The sequence below is a fragment of the Ips typographus genome, linkage group LG2 (genome assembly GCF_016097725.1).
Source record: "Ips typographus isolate SLU linkage group LG2, UJ_Ityp_2.0, whole genome shotgun sequence".
In the NCBI taxonomy this organism is placed as follows: Eukaryota; Metazoa; Arthropoda; class Insecta; order Coleoptera; family Curculionidae; genus Ips; species Ips typographus.
The window spans coordinates 21092304-21111014 of record NC_138423.1 but is presented as its reverse complement, the minus strand read 5'-3'; the positions used below and the strand labels follow the sequence as shown (position 1 = coordinate 21111014).

General features: G+C 33.0%; 3 protein-coding genes across 10 annotated transcripts in view; 1 reads left to right on the top strand and 2 right to left on the bottom strand.

Annotated features, from left to right (window-relative positions):
* LOC145724659 (sodium/potassium/calcium exchanger Nckx30C-like) overlaps positions 1 to 18711 on the top strand; it is a 65506-nt gene that overhangs the window by 31850 nt on the left and 14945 nt on the right. For all 8 annotated transcript variants that reach the window (XM_081973026.1, XM_081973024.1, XM_081973021.1 and 5 more), the window contains one exon: positions 14393 to 14619. In XM_081973026.1, coding sequence (XP_081829152.1) covers positions 14393 to 14619 — 227 coding nt within the window. The remainder of the gene's footprint in view (positions 1 to 14392; positions 14620 to 18711) is intronic.
* On the bottom strand, positions 2193 to 6642 carry LOC145724662 (myrosinase 1-like). The gene is made up of 8 exons (XM_081973031.1): positions 6485 to 6642; positions 6098 to 6431; positions 5711 to 6047; positions 3177 to 3274; positions 2947 to 3116; positions 2609 to 2897; positions 2455 to 2561; positions 2193 to 2403 (listed from the first exon to the last, which is right to left on the bottom strand). Exons 1-8 carry the CDS (start codon positions 6523 to 6525, stop codon positions 2268 to 2270), a joined length of 1512 nt encoding a protein of 503 aa, XP_081829157.1. The 5' UTR covers positions 6526 to 6642; the 3' UTR covers positions 2193 to 2267.
* LOC145724896 (myrosinase 1-like) lies at positions 8685 to 11799 on the bottom strand. The gene is made up of 9 exons (XM_081973373.1): positions 11649 to 11799; positions 11257 to 11590; positions 11049 to 11206; positions 10819 to 10997; positions 10662 to 10759; positions 9387 to 9556; positions 9063 to 9333; positions 8901 to 9007; positions 8685 to 8847 (listed from the first exon to the last, which is right to left on the bottom strand). Exons 1-9 carry the CDS (start codon positions 11681 to 11683, stop codon positions 8724 to 8726), a joined length of 1476 nt encoding a protein of 491 aa, XP_081829499.1. The 5' UTR covers positions 11684 to 11799; the 3' UTR covers positions 8685 to 8723.

The window sequence follows — 18711 nt, the reverse complement described above, 5'->3', positions numbered from 1 at the left end:
GTATTAAATTTATGAGTGTTTTTTAGGTTATTGAATAGGAAATTTAGTGAGGATTCCAAAACTGTGGTTCAAACAATTATTTTCTTACTCCAAGTGGGTTTTACAGGCGAGTGATTTTGTCCTTGACTGTCCTTTCAAACTGTGTTTTTGGCAATTCAAACTTTGACACCGCTTTTCTCCCTGACTGTACCAAATTTTTTGTGTTTTTTTAGGCTATAGGATAGGAAATTTAATTAGGATTACAAAAATGTTCCTAAAACAGTCATTATCTCACTTCAAGTGGGTTTTATAGGCAATTTTGTTCTTAACTGTCCTTACAAATTGTGTTTCTGGCAATTAAAATTTTGACACCGCTATTCTCCTTGACTGTATTCAATTTTTGGGTGTTTTTTAGGTTATTGAATAGGAAATTTAGTGAGGACTCCAAAACTGTGCTTAAAACAATTATTTCATCACTACTAGTTGTCACTAACGTCAAAACTGTCAAACTGTACTCAAAAATTGGCAAAAACCCAGATTTAGAAAAGTTTTCTTGCAGAATTTGATATAAACCGTGTCTGAGATTTATGACAGCTATCACGTGACTGCCTAACTAAATTATCTCTTAGAACCACGTGATATTTGTCATTAATGTCAAAATTTGCCTAGAATCTGTAAGAATTACAGTTAAACACAGTTTTCTAAATAAGACGCATTTCTGAGATAATTATGACAGTTATTTTGACAATTGTGATGTAACCGACGTAACCATCTAGCTAAATATTGTTCTAGAACCACATGACAACTGTCACTAACGTCAAAACTGTCAAACTGTACTTAAAAGTTGCAAAAACCAGGATTCAGAAAAGTTTTATTGCAGTATTTGATATAAAACGTGTGTCTGATATGATGAGTTATGACAGCTGTCACGTGACTGCCTAACTAAATTATCCCTTGAAACCACGTGATATCTGTCATTAATATCAAAATTTGCCTATAATCTGTAAGAATTACATTTTAACACAGTTTTCTAAACAAGACGAGTTTCTGAGATTTATGTTATTTTGACAATTGTCATGTGACCGTCTGGATTAATAGTGTTCTAGAACTAAATATCAACTGTCACTAACGTCAAAACTGTCAAACTGTACTCAAAAGTTGCAAAAATCAAAGACAAGTTTTGTGCTGTTTTGATATAAAACGTATTTCTGAGATTTTTGCCAGTTATTTTGACAGTTGTCCGTGACCGTCTAGCTAAATTATCCTCTAATGCCACGTGATATTTGTCACTAAACTTAATCAACAATTGATAAAAAATTAAAATTTGTATTTTTGAAGTATGGTTTATATAGCAAACTGTCATTATATTTTTCAATGTAGAATCAATAGTTCAAATTTTTTGCAATAATTAAAAAACACCCTGTATAACACTGTAAAATGAAATTTGTTTTCTTTATATAAATTGTTCCGTTTTTCTTCTACCGTTTTTTGACCGATTATTCTACCGAAATTAAATATTTTGACTTTAAACACTGCGTAACCTACGTTCCAAATTTGAGAAATATACGGTCAAAACTGCTTTTTTTTTGGTTTTTCCTTGATTTCAAATACTCGACATTACATAACGGTACCAGACATTTTTCAGCTTTTTTCCAAAATTATTTATAATTTGAGTTTTGTAACCTTTTAAAAAACCTTTTCAGGTTATCAATTTGAGAAGAAAGGACAGGTTTAGTATAACTGGATATTTGGTTGTGATGATGATGATGATGAAATCAACAAAAATAGTAGAAATACGTTTGTTTTAAATAAGTATACATATACAAAGTATTCTCAAATTATTGCAGTCCATAAAAACACTAATTAAATTTCATCAGAACGTCACTGAATATAAGTACAAACTGTGTACCGCCACTGTTTTTCCGAAATCAAATTTAAAATCACTTAAATTCACAAAACGCGTTATAAAATGTTGTATCGAATTATCGACATGCTAAAATCGGTTATAATTGATTTCCTCCACTTGCAATTTATCATTTTTATTTATGGCGTATTTTATGACAGTTAAATACGGCTAATAAACCTTTTTAAATCTTGTTATAAGCTGTTTTTGAAAGATTATTATTTAGTGGATGAAGTTTGGACTTGTTTACCTTTGAATGATAGAGTATTTTTAGATTAGTGCAATTAATTATTAAGAACATAATACGTAATAAATTAATAATTGTTAATTTTAATCTCAATTATGCAATAGGATATTAAAAAATTACAAACAGTACACATAAACATTAAGTATTTCTTACAAAAGTACAATGTTCTAGGCAGTTTGAAGTGACAATGTCCCTGTAATAATAGTAGGACTGTTTGGGACTTCTGGTTCTATTTTCACTGTCAAAATCCACCTCAACTATTCCAAATCTGTTTCTGTAACATTCAATTTTGCATTAAACTATCTTATTGTAGTTAGAAACTTACTCGTAACCGTCTTTCCATTCAAAATTATCCATCAAACTCCAATGAGTGTATCCAAAGACGTTGATTTCATCCAGGTAAATTGCTTGCAGAAGATGACATAAGTGACCCTAAAATCACACTTGTCAAGGTATTTCACTAGTGATTTTTTACGTACTTTAATGTAAGTGATCCGATCAGTGTCATTGACATTATCCCCTTCTAAATCATCTGCCCAGCCGTTTTCGGTGATTAAAATGGGTGGATTTCCGTACTGATTCGCCACCCAATTCAACATTTCCCTAATTCCTCTAGGAACATCAAACAACCAGGTCGCCGTAGGCGATTGGTTGGTATCAGGGATGAAACTGGAGTTAACTCCTCTGTCTACGCCATAGCTGATTGTAGTATTCTCCACGGCTTCCAACACTGCTTCCTCTATGGGAAAAGCGTGGTACGTGGTGTAACTAAAAAGTACTGTTTAGGGCAAAGAAACAGCCTGGAGATTTTTAGTACTAGTTGAGTCCGAGGAAGTCGTGAGTTCCTTTAAGTAAAGCTTGTTCTTCGTCGCTAAATTCGGGAAGCCTGGATTGGTTGAAGCCTTGCTTGGCACTTAAATTTCCGATACGATCGATCATTACCTGAGGCCAGTTGCCGTTGAAAATAGGATTAGCAAAGAATCCCAACTGTAAAAATTGTTAAGAAATTTTTTGAAAATATTAATATGAGGCAAAGTATGGTCTTACACCAAATTGGGCTGCTATTTCCACTGCCTCGATATCAGCCTCATCTGTGCTGTTCAAAGCTTCGTACCAATAATTAACCAAAGTTATTCCAACTTGACCTGAAATAGTTTTTCAGTAGATTAGTTCTTAATAATTTTTTTTGTAGTCCAAAAATTGTGACTTTGATTGTTAATTTAGACAGATTATTAGTAAATTTAAAAAAAATCCAAGTAAGAAAAGATGAGGTGTTCAAAAAACACAAACTTAGTTTGGCCTATTTTGTCGACCCCATTTAGGAAGGCTAACCTAACCTAAAAATATTATAAAATTATGTCTCAAACCAGGAAATGGAGAGACAATATTTGAGTGTTTTTCAAATAAAGATAAATGACTAAAATTGACTGATGACTGAAATTTCTATTTATTATTGAAATCGCAGAAGTCCATGTTACTTAAAAAGAGAGAAAGAAATTAATTAAAATTTTATTTCAACTCAAAAAAAGTGTCAAAACAACAAATGTTGCCTAAAAAGGCATTATCAGCAAACCGTGTTTTTGGCAGTTCAAATTTTGACACCACTTTTCTCCCTAACTATACTATTACAATGTTTTTTAGGTTATGCGATAGGAAATTTAATGAGGATTTTAAAAATGTGCATGAAAACGCAATTATCCCACTCTAAGTGGGTTTTACAAGCAATTTTGTCCCTGAATGCCTATTCAAATTGTGCTTCCGGCAATAGAAACTTTGATACCGCTTTTTTCCTTGATTATACCCAATTTTTTAGTGTTATTCTAGGATATTGGATAGCAAATTTTATGAAGATTCCAAAAATGTGCTTAAAGTTGTCATTTTCTTACTCCAAGTGGGATTAACAAACGATTTTGTGCTTTAAAACTGTGTTTCTAGCAGTACAAACTTTGGCAGCGCTTTCTACTCGGTTTTCTTGACTGTACTAAATTTTGTAGTATTTTATGAGGTTATTAGATAACGAATTTAGTGAGGATTCCAAAAATGTGCTTATAACTGTTTTCTCGTCACTCCAAGTGGGTTTTACAAGCGATTTTTCCTGACTGTTGTTTTAAACCGTGTTTCTGGCAGTTTTAATTTTAATACCGTTTTTCACCCTGACTGTACTCGATTTTGTAGTGTTTTTTAGGTTATTGGATAGTAAATTTAATGTGGATTCCAAAAATGTGCTTAAAAACGTGATTAACCCACTCCAAATGCGTTTTACAGACAATTTTGTTCTTGACTGTTTCTTTCATTCTGAGTTTCTCACAGTTCAAATTTTGACATCGCTTTTCTTTCTGACTGTACTAAATTTTTTTGGTTTTTTCCATGGTATTGGATAGGAAATATAATGGAAATTCCAAAAATGTGCATGAAAACGTAAGTTTCCCACTCTAAGTTGGTTTTACAAGCAAATTTGTCCCTGAATGCCTATTCAAACTGTGCTTCCGGCGTTGGAAACTTTGAGACCGCTTTTCTCCCTGATTATACCCAATTTTTAGTGTTTTTCTAGGATATTGGATAGAAAATTTAATGAGGATTCCAAAAATGTATTTAAAATTGTCATTTTCTTAGTCCAAGTGGGTTTAACAAACGATTTTATCCTTGACTGTCCTTTATAACTGGGTTTTTAGCAGCATAAACTTTGACAGCGCTCTCTACTGGGCTTTCCATCTTGGCTGTACCAAACTTTGTAGTATTTTCTAAGGTTATTGGATAGTAAATTTAATGATCATTCCAAAAATGTGCTTTAAAACGTGATAAACCTATTCTAAATGGGTTTTACAGGCAATTTTGTCCCTACGTGTCCCTTAAACCGTGTTTAAAATTTAGACTTGGAAAAAGGTGTCAAAAAGTGTCGTATTGGCCTCTACCGTCACGTGACCAAGTGTCACTATGACAGATGTAACACTTACAGACTTATAGACCAAAATATCACAGTACAACCAACAAAAATACTTCATCTGTCAAAACCTGTGATTTTAACAAAAAATGTCTAAAAAGTTGCAAAAATTTCCTATTGTTTTCTACAGTCACGTGACCATGATTTTAAGTATTAACACAAAAAAGATCTGTAATAAAAAAAGACAAAAACTGTATGTAAATAACGAGACAAAACTGTAAAATTTGATTTGATTGATGAAAGATGAGACTTGAGATATTAAATTTAGGTGGGAAAAGTTTAAAAATACATTCTCTGATTTGCTGGTATTGCTAGGTAAGTATTTAAAGTAAAAGTGTTTCCAACTAAATTTCAAAATCTATTAATAGAGAGAATTTCAGTATAAAGTGTCAATTTGGACAAGAAAATGCCTAGAAATTTTAACTTAAAGAAAGGAGTATTAAAAATTAATTTTAGCGTAAAAGATAGCTGAATTACTAATCATTTTTGAATGTAGTGCTAATATTTTGACTTCATTATTGTGTCAGCAAAAACTTATCAAAACATCAAAGTGCAGAATCAAAGCTTTGACAGCTAATTTGACTCGCTGTGGGCAATATTGACATTTAAGCAAAAGAAAAGCCAACTGAAAAACTCTTACCATTTTGCTCTTCTTTGAATGTGTCATTGTAACTTCTATAAGTTTTGGCGTGAGCTAGTAATTGAGTGTAAGCACAAAGATAGGTTGAAGTACCAGACTGGGCGATTCCTGGAGCGTATGTTCCAGTACCATATCCAAAATAACACTGCGTTATCGGTTCATTCAAAGTGATCCAATATTTGACGTAAGGACCGAAATACGTGAAGCAAACGTTGGCATAGTCAACGAAAAAATCCACAATTTCTGGATTAGTCCAACCACCCAATTGGTGCATCAGTAAGGGAAGATCCCAATGGTATAAGGTGACCACAGGCTCAATGTTGTAACTTTTTAAAGCCTGATGAGCCAAATTTAGTAGCTAATTTTAATAATTAATACATTAGCAACCTGAATTAGATTTAAATAATACTCCACTCCTTCTTGGTTGATGTTGTTTGTTGTAGAATCCGGTAGAATTCTAGTCCAGGATATGGAAAACCTGTAAAACTTCACTCCTAAGTTAGCCAGCAGTTGCACATCTTCTTCATATTTGTTGTACGAGTCTGCGGCTATATCTCCATTACTTCCATCCGAAATTTTTTCTGGATAAGTGTGAGTAAACCAGTCCCAGATACTTTCACTTTTTCCACTCGTGTTCCATGCCCCTTCAATTTGATAAGCAGAAGTGGCAGTGCCCCAGAAAAAATCATCCGGGAAACATTTTCTACACTCGGCTGACGATCTACAAACATTCCACATAAAACCAGACAAAATTACTTAAAGAAAATTACTTACTCCTCAGCTATTACTACAACCAACAAAACCCACAATTTCATAATGATTGTTGCTATCAGAAGGATTGTTTTTGTTCAAATATGGTTGCTGTAATTTTACAGACACGAGGCAATTACTTTATGGCGGTAGATAAGAGAAATGTAGATGACAGACTGTTGTATACTTATTTGATTATAATCTAATATCAGGATTTAAATGTGTTGGTTTTAGATGCTTGGTTTTAGATCAAAGGTTAATCAAACTCGTAATCCGTCTGTCGGATAATTTTTCTTGGTTGCTATGCAGCTAATTTCCATAGTTTAGTGACTTTGTAGTTTGTGATTGGTCAGGAAAAAGCAGCAAGCTGACTGTCCTTTCAAACTGTATTTCGAGCAGTTCAAACTTTGACACAGCTTTTCTACGTGACGGTACAACATTTTGTAGTGTTTTTTTCAGATTATTGAATAGGAAATTTAATGAAGATTCCAAAAATGTCCTTAAAACAGTATTTTTCTTACTTCAAGTGGGTTTAACAGGCGATTTTGTTTGTAACGATCCTTTCAAAGTGTGTTTCTGGCTGTTCAAATTTTTACACCGCTTTTCTACCTAACTGTCCCAAATTTTGTAGTGTTTTTTCAAGTCATTGAATAGGAAATTTAATGAAGATTCCAAAAATGTTCTTAAATCAGTCATTTTCTTACTCCAAGTGTGTTTTACAGGCGATTTTTTCCCTGACTGTCCTTTCAAACTGTATTTCGAGCAGTTCAAACGTTGATACAGTTTTTCTACGTGACTGTACAACATTTTGTAGTGTTTTTTCAGATTATTGAATAGGAAATTTAATAAAGATTCCAAAAATGTGCTTAAAACAGTGTTTTTCTTACTTCAAGTGGGTTTTACAGGCGATTTTGTATCTGACTATCCTTTCAAAGTGTGTTTCTGGCAGTTCAAGTTTTCACACCGCTTTTCTACCTGACTGTCCCAAATTTTGTAGTGTTTTTTCAAGTCATTGAATAGGAAATTTAATAAAGATTCCAAAAATGTACTTAAACCAGTCATTTTCTTACTCCAAGTGTGTTTTACAGGCGATTTTTTCCCTGACTGTCCTTTCAAACTGTATTTCGAGCAGTTCAAACGTTGATACAGTTTTTCTAAGTGACTGTACAACATTTTGTAGTGTTTTTTTCAGATTATTGAATAGGAAATTTAATAAAGATTCCAAAAATGTGCTAAAAACAATGTTTTTCTGACTCCAAGTGGGTTTTACAGGCAATTTTGTACCTGACTATCCTTTCAAAGTGTGTTTCTGGGAGTTCAAATTTTCACAACGCTTTTCTACCTGTCTGTCCCAAATTTTGTAGTGTTTTTTCAAGTCATTGAATAGGAAATTTAATGAAAATTCCAAAAATGTACTTAAATCAGTCATTTTCTTACTCCAGTGGGTTTTACAGGCGACTATCCTTTCAAACTGTGTTTCTGGCAGTTCAAACTTTGACACCGCTTTTCTACCTGACTGTACCAAACTTTGTAGACTTTTTTCAAGTTATTGAATAGAAAATTTAATTAGGATTCCAAAAATGTGCTAAGAACAGTCATTTTTTTTACTCTAAGTGGGTCACGTGACGGAATGGAATGGAAGTTTAACAGAGTTTTCGAAACGAAACAGTTATTTTAACAATTATCACGTGACCTTTTAGCTAAATGTGTATTTTAAAATCACGTGACAACTGTCACTAAAGTCAAAAAACTTATTACAAAATACACCGTAATAAAGACTATAAAATGTGTTTTTTTGATAACATCAGAGAAATAAAACGGATTTTACCCTTAAAAATGTGCTGCATTTTCCAAATCGTATTACACTTGAAGTTTAGGACTTACAGGTTTTACAACCTTTCTTAAGTGTATGTAACAGTTTTTCAAGTTTTGTAACTTAAATTCCAAGCACTAAAAACTTTCCTAATATTCCACAAGTACATTACAACTACTTGGCGTAAGAGACACAAACTTTACATTTTTATTTTCTTAAAAAGTGGAGTTACAGAAACGGATAAAGTTGTGTAAGTTTTATGATTTTCTAAAGATTAAAGCGTTTTTAAAATACATTCTTGTCGACTCAATCGATGGCACAGAACATCCTGTATATTTTGTGATGATCTAAACAACCCTGTAACAAGGCAAAAGCTGCACAACTTTAGGATCAAGAAAAGTAGAGGAAATGTTGTTGGTTTAAATATGGTATATTTTGTGTAACATGTTTCTAGAAATCAGTACAGTTAATGTAATTACTCTGGACAACATCTCTGTACCAGCTGTAGGACGACTTGGGGGTTCGTGTAAGATTGGCATCGTTGAAGTCAACCGATATAATACCAAATTTTTCCCTGTAAACTTATAATCAACGTTTTGCTCTACAGGAATTTAAAATATCACACACTCGTAACCAGATGCCCACTCAAAATTGTCCATCAAAGACCACTGAGTGTATCCAATGATATTTACATTCTCTTCATTAATCGCCCTAGCAACTACACACATATGTCCCTAAAATTCAGTCAAAAATTGTTATTTTTGTTGTATAAATGATGTTACCACATACATTCAAGTAATGTATCCGACCGCTATCATCCAAGGTACTGCCATCATCAGAGAATCCATTTTCTGTGATCAGAATGTCAGGATTACCATACTGATCACTAACCCAGTTGATGTAATCCCTGAAACCCCAAGGAACGTCGTATAACCATGAGGATGCTGATGTGGGCCAAGTGGAATCGATTCCCAAACCCACTCCCACGTCTAATTGGAAAGATGTGATGTTTAGATATTCAGTTAGTTCGTAGGAGTGATGCACGTAGTAGGTAGAGTAGCTGAAGATATTAATACGTTGATGGTACAGCAAATATTTGTCTGTCAGACTTACTAATTGAGTCCTAGATAGTCCATAGTGCCGTTAATGTACTGGATTTGTTCTTCAGTAAATTTGGGAAGTCTGGACCTAGTAAATCCAGCCAGTTCACTTCTTGTATCGACAATGTCGATAGCAATTTGAGGCCAGTTACCTAAGTATACTGGATGAGCGTACAAACCCATCTAGAATTCCCAGAACCAATTTTTTAATGTAAATTTACCGGTAAGGTAAAGTAAATATGAAAACGTAAACAGACAAATTTACCAATTTTACCGGTAAATTCCATTTTGACCAGTTATCAGAAATTTATGGGTTTAATTGAAATTTGTTTCAAAGATATTATTTTCCTGTCATGGCTGTGATTAATTTCATTAAAACCATTTTCGGTCAATATTGTGAAAATAAAATCCTAAAAAATAAAAAGTGAAGTTTTGATTTCCTACAAAGTGATTCTTGATGAAATAATTTAGAAGAAATAACATTTTCAGCTTTTTGTCACTTTTCTTTATTACCTCGTATTTAAATTTTAAGATGAGAAATATGTTTTTGTTTATTATTATTTAAACAATTTGTAATTTACTGACAATTGTCAAAATAACTGTCATAAATCTCAGAAACACATCTTGTATGGAAAACTGTGTTGAACTGCAATTCTTGTACATTTTAGGTTTTGACATTAGTAACAGATATCACGTGGTTTTTGGAGGATAATTTAGCTAGACAGTCACGTGACCACTGTCAAAATAACTGTCATCTTAGAAACACGTTTTGTAGCGAATACTGCAAGAAAACTTTTCTAAACCCTCACTTTTGCAACTTTTGAGCGCAGTTTGATAGTCAGGGACAAAATTGCTTGTCAAACCCACTTTGAGTGAAAAAATGACTGTTTTAAGCAAATTTTTAAAATCCTCATTAAATTTACTGTCGCAGTAACCTGAAAAAGACTACAAAATTTAGTATAGTCAGGGAGAAAAACGGTGTCAAAGTTTGAACCTGCCAGAAACACAGCTTGAAAAGACAGTCAAGGACAAAATCGACTATAAACACCACTTGGAGTAAGAAAACGACTGTTTTAAGCACATTTTTGGAATTCCCATTAAATTTCTTATCCAATAACATGAAAAAAAAAATCAGAAACTAGGTACAGTCAGGTAGAAAAGCGGTGTCAAAACCTGAACTGTCAGAAACACAGTATTTGTAATTTATCAGTAATCTACTGTTCAAATTTTCCTGTTAAAATAAAATATTTACTTTATCGGTAATTTACCCATCATTTACTATACTTACCATAAATTGTAAGGTTTTGTCAGCTGCAGCAACGTCAGCCTCATTACTAGAATTTTTAGGTGCCATCCAGTAAGACACCAAAGCCATGCTTAACTTACCTTGAAATGAAGATTCAAAATTAACAACTACTCGTTTGCTTACCAGTAAATTTGAAAACCTTGTTGACTTTCGTAGAATTCATCTCGGTAGATATGGTAAGCTTTGGCGTGAGCTAATAAATGCACGTACACACAGTAGTAAGTTCCTAAACCGCTGATGGAGTAACCTGGTGCAAATTCACCATAAGTGTAGCCGTTCAGGCACGTGGTTTGAGGTTCATTGAGAGTAATCCAGTACCTACAAGTCAGATTTAGCAGTACAAACAATTTTAATTACCGTGTTAGGTACTTGACGTATTTTCCAAACAGTTGAAAGCACAGTCTGGCGTACTCTCCAAAGTAATTGGCTATTAAGGGATTAGTCCAACCACCCATTTCATTAAAAACTTGAGGTAAGTCCCAATGATACAAAGTCACTACAGGTTCAATACCTGTTTCGTTTAGTTTCTAAAAGTATACAACTTTTTTTTTTATAATTTCTTTGTGGTGGTTAATACCGTCAAAACTCTCAAGTAGTAGTCAACCCCTTCCCAATTAATGTTGTGAATATATCCATCGGGTAAAATTCTGGTCCATGCAATGGACAAACGGTAGAATTGCACCCCCAGGTCTTCAAGGAAGGAAATGTCTTCTTCGTATCTGTTGTAGGAGTCGCAAGCCACATCGCCGTTGCTTCCATCTTCAATCTTCTCAGGATAGTTGTGAGTGAACCAATCCCACATCGATTCACCTTTTCCACTTTCGTTCCACGCCCCTTCCACTTGGTAGGCTGAGGTGGCCACACCAAAAATGAAATCGTCCGGAAAAGTGTCTGACATGACCCATGGTGCGCTAAAACTTACATTGTTCAAAACCCAAAAGTCCCGGTATCTTAAAATCACCAACTTACCTACAGCATAACAACAGAACCAAAGTTAAAATCATTTTACCACTAGCTGTGATAAAGTGTAAATAATAACCGGATTATAAAAATGTCTATTATCAAAAAAAATCATGGTGGCAATAAACTACACTTATCTAAATGATAGATCTGAAGGATAAAATAATTGCCCATAAATATAATAAATGTGCAACTAAGCTTAAGCTTAAATCCCTATTTGATGTAATTTGTAGTTCACGTGTAGATCTGTTTATAGTGCCTTTTGGGTACAGTTTTCACTCCACAAATATTTTGTACGACATTTTTTTATACGACATATATGAGTAATGTGAGAAGGATTAGAAGCTTTACTGACAGACAAATTAGATCAGTTTTCCAAACTTTTTTACTGCTACAAACTGTAAACCATCAATACATCACAATAAAATGATATGATTATTAACTCATACCTATATTCAAACTTTTTTAGATCACCTGACCTTTCTTAATTAAGCTCACAATGCAATAGGGTTTTTCCATGATTTTTTTATTTCATTTTCTAATAGAGAAGATTTTTTTGCAAATGGTTTAATTCGAAAAATTTGATTTTTATTTTTTTTGGCGGGAAATTCAAAACATTTAAAATAGCTGATATATGGCAACGTCGAGTAACTCCAAAAATATGACAGTTCTGTCATTCATATTCAGAATTTTGTATCTTAATCAAACTTAAATGATTCATTACGTTTCCTCTTATTATTACTTTGGATATTTTACATTTTTAAACAGGGATGGGTAAATGTATGTATAAAATAATATAATACATTTCATGGATAAAATCATGTATTATACATGATAAAAGAATAACGCGTGTGTAATATTTTCTCAGAATGACATGACAAGTATGACATATTATACGTCAATACTGTCACTTTTTGTCTGAGTTGTTGAAAGCTTAGGGTTAGGTTGTTCTGGTGTTTCGGTTTAAACTGGTATTCTAACTTAATATGCACCCTATCACTTTTTGCCTTGTAACTCCCTAAGGATGCCCCTAAGGACAAAAATACCTTAATACAATCTTTTAGAAGATAAAATTTCCTACAACTTTTCTTATTTACATTTTTTTTAGCTTCTCAAATAACGGAGCTACGCTAGATTTTTAGACCTTTTGAAACATTCCTATGCTTTTTGAAACGTTTTTAAACATTTTGAAATATTTTTACACATTCTGCAAAGTTCCTAGACCTTTTGCAACATTTTTTGATATTCTGCAAAGTTTCTAGACTTTCTGTAATATTGCAAGGACTTATTTGAAAGTTTTGAAATATTTTTGTGGTATTTTTAAACATTCGGCGTTATTTTCAGTTTTTCTTTAAGATTGCTAGACATTTTGTAATATTTTTAGACATTCTTCAACATTTCTAAAAATTTTTGAATGTTTTTACAGCTATTAAAACATTCTTAGACATATCACCAATCAAAATCTCTTATAATTTCATAAATTTGTAGTGTCATATTGAACACATATTGGAAAACTTAAAAAGTTAGTTTCATCATCTATATTGTCAAATTACAACACTAAAACAGTTAATTTCAGGTTTTCCAAAGCACTAAAATCACCTCAAATAACTGAGCTATTCAAAAATGTATTATATTCATTATAAAACATTGTACAGTTTACATATTCTACATGTATAATACGTGAGCGTATTATATTTCTCATGTCCATATTAATAAAATAACCGCTTATTGACATTTGACACCTGACAGGGCTCAACTATGTCAAACTGTCAAAGCCAGATTGTGTATAAAAATCATTAAAACAGTCACGTGACCCTGACCAATACAATTTTAAACGTGAAAATGTCATGTAACGTCAAATCTACAATGTCAAAGTTGAAATCAAGTAAAACAGTCACGTAACCCCAAAAAAAATTAAATATGAAACTGTGAAAGTTCAAAGCAGTCACGTGAAGTAAAGTTTTGAACGGCAAATTTAAACTGTCAAATATCAAATTTAATAAAATAGTCACGTGACTCTAATGCGTGCCACCCAAATCAATAAAAACAAAAAATAAACAAACCAAAACAGGTTGATTATGGCTTGTTGAAATGTCAAAGTGTCAAAAGTCAAATTGAAAGCAAACGTCAACTTTCTGCAGTGTTGTCACATTTGCTCTGAGAGTTTCCTTCTTTACTTTATAACATTGTTATGTCATCATAATTTGGTTTGATTTTCTGCATAATATGGCCTTTAATCAAGTATTTTCTATGATATTTAAATTTCATAATCCATTTCTCTGTTGGACTTAATTTTCGGTTAATTAAACTGTAACATATTCTCCATTTATAGGACGCCCTTACCAGAAAATAACGTTCAAACTTTAGGAATTAACGAATACAAAATAACGTTCCGTTCCATTAGGGCCAGTCGTGAAAAGTTCGTATAAACTCTTTAAATTTATCTTGAGACTTTTTAATGACCGAACTTACCATCAAATGTCAGCGAAATATGTGCGCTGGCACAGACCCAAAGAATGCTCGCCTGGCATTTGTCCTTAAGACTCCGCAACTGCCATAAATCTAAAACTAATTAACTATACATTACAGCACGTAACATTCACTTTCAAACTGTGTTGTAAGCATCGTTCCATCCAGGTCCTGACAAGAAATTTCCTGTGTAAGTTTAAACTTATGGCATGCTTAAATCCGGCATGAATAACGTGTATAATCAAACATAACCTAATATGCGTAATTTAAATATTTATTTGCAGGCAAAGTGGACGAGAAAGCTACGCAACTGCACGCTATTGCATCGCTTAAAGTGTTGCTGGACGCCACCAAGCCGCAAAATGGCGCCGCAACGTCAACGGCAGCGAGTTATGTGGCAACAGCGACGCATATCATTGACAAGCAAGAGACCACGCTGGCGCCCTCTAGCTTGTCTTCCGACATGCCCAATGGCGTGCCGAATACTTTGACAGATGTCAACATGGAAGCGGTGGGTTATTTTTATTTGTTTATTTTTAACTATGAATCAATGGTTGCCAAGTCTAACATGTAACTAACGTTATTAATTAACAAATAAGATTAGAAGCATAAGAAAAAAGTACATTTTTGTTGATGAAGAAAATGTATAAACTTGAAACTGAAAGTCTTTTCTAAATTTCCCGAAAGCTCTTCGAAATCAGAATAAGTAGCTGGTCGATTAACCAATTTTCTTGACAAAAAACTAATCAAATATCTAAATTCTTAAAACGTTTAGGACAATTTCCGAGGTTTCTGGCAATTTCTGGGAAGTTTTCTGTAGAATTTATAGGAGCCACTGTCATTTTCCAAATAATTCTACAGAACTCTGGTAATTTTAAAAAATTCTTAAAAGGTTTAAGACATATTCTGAGGCTTCTGGCAACTTTTGGAAAGTTTTCTGTAAAATTTAGGAGCCTGTGGCATTTTCCAAATAATTCTACAGAGCTCTGGTAATTTTAAAAAAATTTTTGGAATTTTTAAGACACTTTCTGACGCTTCTGAAAACTTTTGGAAAGTTTTCTGTAGAATTTAGGAGCCTCTGGCCTTTTTCCAAATAATTCTACAGGCCTTTGGTAATTTTAAAATATTCTTAAAAGGGTTTAAGACACTTTCTGAGGCTTCTGGCACCTTTTGGGAAGTTTTCTGTAGAATTTAGGAGCCTCTGGCATTTTCCAAATAATTCTACAGACCTCTGGTCATTTTTAAAATTTCTTGGAAGGTTTAAGACACTTTCTAAGGCTTCTGGCACCTTTTGGGAAGTTTTCTGTAGAATTTAGGAATCTCTGGCATTTTCCAAATAATTATACAGACCTCTGGTCATTTTTAAAATTTCTTGGAAGGTTTAAGACACTTTCTAAGGCTTCTGGCAACTTTTGGGAAGTTTTCTGTAGAATTTAGGAATCTCTGGCATTTTCCAAATAATTATACAGACCTCTGGTAATTTTAAAAAATTCTTGGAAGGTTTAAGACACTTTCTGAGGCTTCTAGCAACTTTTGGAAAGTTTTCTGTAGAATTTAGGAGCCTCTGGCATTTTCCAAATAATTCTACAGACCCCTGGTAATTTTAAAAAATTCTTGGAAGGTTTATGACACTTTCTGAGGCTCCTGGCAACTTTAGGAAAGTTTTCTGTAGAATTTAGGAGTCTCTGGCATTTTCCAAATAATTCTACATAACTCTGGTCATTTTTAAAATTTCTTGGAAGGTTTAAGACACTTTCTAAGGCTTCTGGCAACTTTTGGGAAGTTTTCTGTAGAATTTAGGCGCCTCTGGCATTTTCTAAATAATTCTACAGACCTCTGGCAATTGTGACAAATTATTGGAAAGTTTAAGACACTTTTTGAGGCTTCTAGCAACTTTTGGGAAGTTTTCTGTAGAATTTAGGAGCCTCTGGCATTTTCCAAATAATTCCACAGACCTCTGGTAATTTTAAAAAATTCTTAAAAGGTTTAAGACACTTTCTGAGGCTTCTGGCAACTTTTTGAAAGTTTTCTATAGAATTTAGGAGCCTCTGGCATTTTCCAAATAATTCTACAGACCTTTGGTAATTTTAGAAAATTCTTGGAAGGTTTAAGACAATTTGTGAGGCTTCTGGCAACTTTTGGGAAGTTTTCTGTAGAATTTAGGAGCCTCTGGCATTTTCCAAATAATTCCACAGACTTCTGGTAATTTTAAAAAATTCTTAAAAGGTTTAAGACAGTTTCTGAGGCTTCTGGCAACTTTTGGAAAGTTTTCTGTAGAAATTAGGAGCCTCTGGCATTTTCTAAATAATTCTACATACCTCTGGCAATTGTGACAAATTATTGGAAGGTTTAAGACACTTTCTGAGGCTTCTGGCAACTTTTGGGAAGTTTCCTGTAGAATTTAGGAGCCTCTGGAATTTTCCAAATAATTCTACAGACCTCCAGACCCAGAGGTTTAGAGCATTTATAAAAAAACTTCGCAATTTTTTAAGGACTTTCAGAAGTAAAAAGTATTTGTTTTGTATTTAGAGGGTTCTACAAGCCACTGAGAATTTTAAAAGATTTTTGAGACGTTTTTGGGTGGCCTCTGGCTTAGGTTTATATTTGGAACAGTTTTTTCTGCAGTTTGGCAACCTTGCCAACTTTTTGGGTTGTGACGTCTTCCTAATTTTGTTTGACACCTTGTATAAGTTAAACAAAAAATCACATTAATCAAAAAGTTTGTAAATAATCAATAACAATTATTATCATCACTTTTGTATGTTAGACTTGGTGCTTATTGACCAAATTGATTAATCAAATCAATTTATAAAAAAGTTGCATGTTTCATTTTTTTTTAGCTTTAAAAAACCGCTTTTTCCACGACTACTAAATAAAATTAAAGTGTGGAGATTGAAAGGTCACGATTAAGTTTCTTCACGACTATATTTCGTGTCCATTATCCGTTAATTTCTCCCCAAATAATAAGGATTTAATTACTATTTGCGTTATATTTTAGTTGTAAATTTCTCCGGAGTTTAGCCCGGAGATTTTATAACAAAACTAATGGTTTTTATAGCAAAATTTGTGCAATTTAAAAGTTGATTTAAAAATGAATCAAAATTCCAGGCTAAGCTAAAAGCCGGGATTCATTTTTTTTTGAAATTATTTTTTACCATTTTTCTGGTTTAACGTTGTGGAAAATATTCCAGTCTGGCATATAAATATGTCCAGGAGATTAGTGGTCTCCAGACCTTCACGCTTCAAAAATCTCGTATAATTTAAGTAAGAATATTATGCAAAAGTTGCCTTTAACATACATGTATTCAAAACAATGTGGAGTTTTGTTTGAACGAATTACTTCGCATTTTTCTTTGTTTCAAACCAGCTTAAACATTGGAAAACCGTAATTGTAAGTCTTTGGTGTTGAATGTTGGTTGTCCGTGCTTTCTCCCCGAATTGGCTCTGTTTGACTTGAATAAGCTTTTCAATCCAAATTTTGTATGTATGTCAGTTGTGTATTTTTTGTTTAAACCTTTATTGTGGTACAGTTTGTAATATTGGGATGAACTAATTGAATATTAGTTAAAGTTCAGTCTCAACATTATGATATGTATCAGTTATGGGTGCATGGATCCTTTAGGGTTCTGGAAATTGATAGGAAATTCTCTATGTTGTGTTTCTATTACTTTGTATTTAAAAGAATAATGTGTAATTTACAACAGTACTGCATGAAACCACCAAAGCAGATTTACAAACTTGACTAATTATATAGGGGGTTCTCCGAAACTACTCTTATAGTTTCTACTCCATAAATGAAAATGGAACGCTAATGTTTAAAAGTAGTTTTCACTTTTTATAACATTAACACTCACTCAAAACAAGCACAATACACCAACTATTCTTTTGTGATTATTTTCTAAACAATATACACTTTCTAACACTAACCAACTTATTCTTCTTCTTCTTCCCACACTACGAGACTATCCTGAACTGGTTTATTTTCTAAGGTAACTACATGTAGTGATCATTCACACCAGGTTGTAGATATTGATTGTAGACCAAGTGCTTTTTAGATTGTGTTTCCTAACGGAAACTCACTGTAATTAGTGTTTTATTTTGTAGCCAGTTTAACACAAGTAGATAATGGATAGTGTTTCGAAATCTGATCGGAAAAATTGAGTGGACAAACCGATTAGAAAGCGGAAATTGGCTTTATTTTCGACTGCACGACCATTCAAATCGTCGGGTGTATGGAACAAAATTGTTTTTTAAAGTTATAAAGACCTTTGTTTCATTGTTTTTTTAACAGTAAATTGTCGAAAACTGTTGTAAACTAATTTGTTTAATACAAGATAGTTGGCTTCATCAAAATGTAGTGTTTTTGATTAACTAATATCAAAATTAAAGCTGACTTTAAACTATACATATTTCCACAGTGACTGAGAAACTATAACTGACACGTGAAGGGCTTATCACACAACAGCAAACCAGTTTGTTTCCTGGACCATTGGATGTTCGTCCTTAATCTTTTGTTTCCAGTTTCAAAGTCCAAAACAAAGTGTTTTAGAGAGGATAAATTCACTGTAGTGTGTACATACAGTTTCTCTATTGTTGAATTATT

Coding starts and splice junctions, on each gene's coding strand:
- LOC145724662 (XM_081973031.1), bottom strand. CDS start 6,525: ATGAAATTGTGGGTTTTGTTGGTTGTAGTAATAGCTGAGGA. Junction 6,432..6,484: donor GTTGTAGTAATAGCTGAGGA/GTAAGTAATTTT, acceptor GAATGTTTGTAG/ATCGTCAGCCGAGTGTAGAA. Junction 3,117..3,176: donor AAATAGCAGCCCAATTTGGT/GTAAGACCATAC, acceptor CAATTTTTACAG/TTGGGATTCTTTGCTAATCC.
- LOC145724896 (XM_081973373.1), bottom strand. CDS start 11,683: ATGATTTTAACTTTGGTTCTGTTGTTATGCTGTAG. Junction 10,998..11,048: donor CTGTTTGGAAAATACGTCAA/GTACCTAACACG, acceptor TCTGACTTGTAG/GTACTGGATTACTCTCAATG. Junction 9,334..9,386: donor GACTATCTAGGACTCAATTA/GTAAGTCTGACA, acceptor TAATATCTTCAG/CTACTCTACCTACTACGTGC.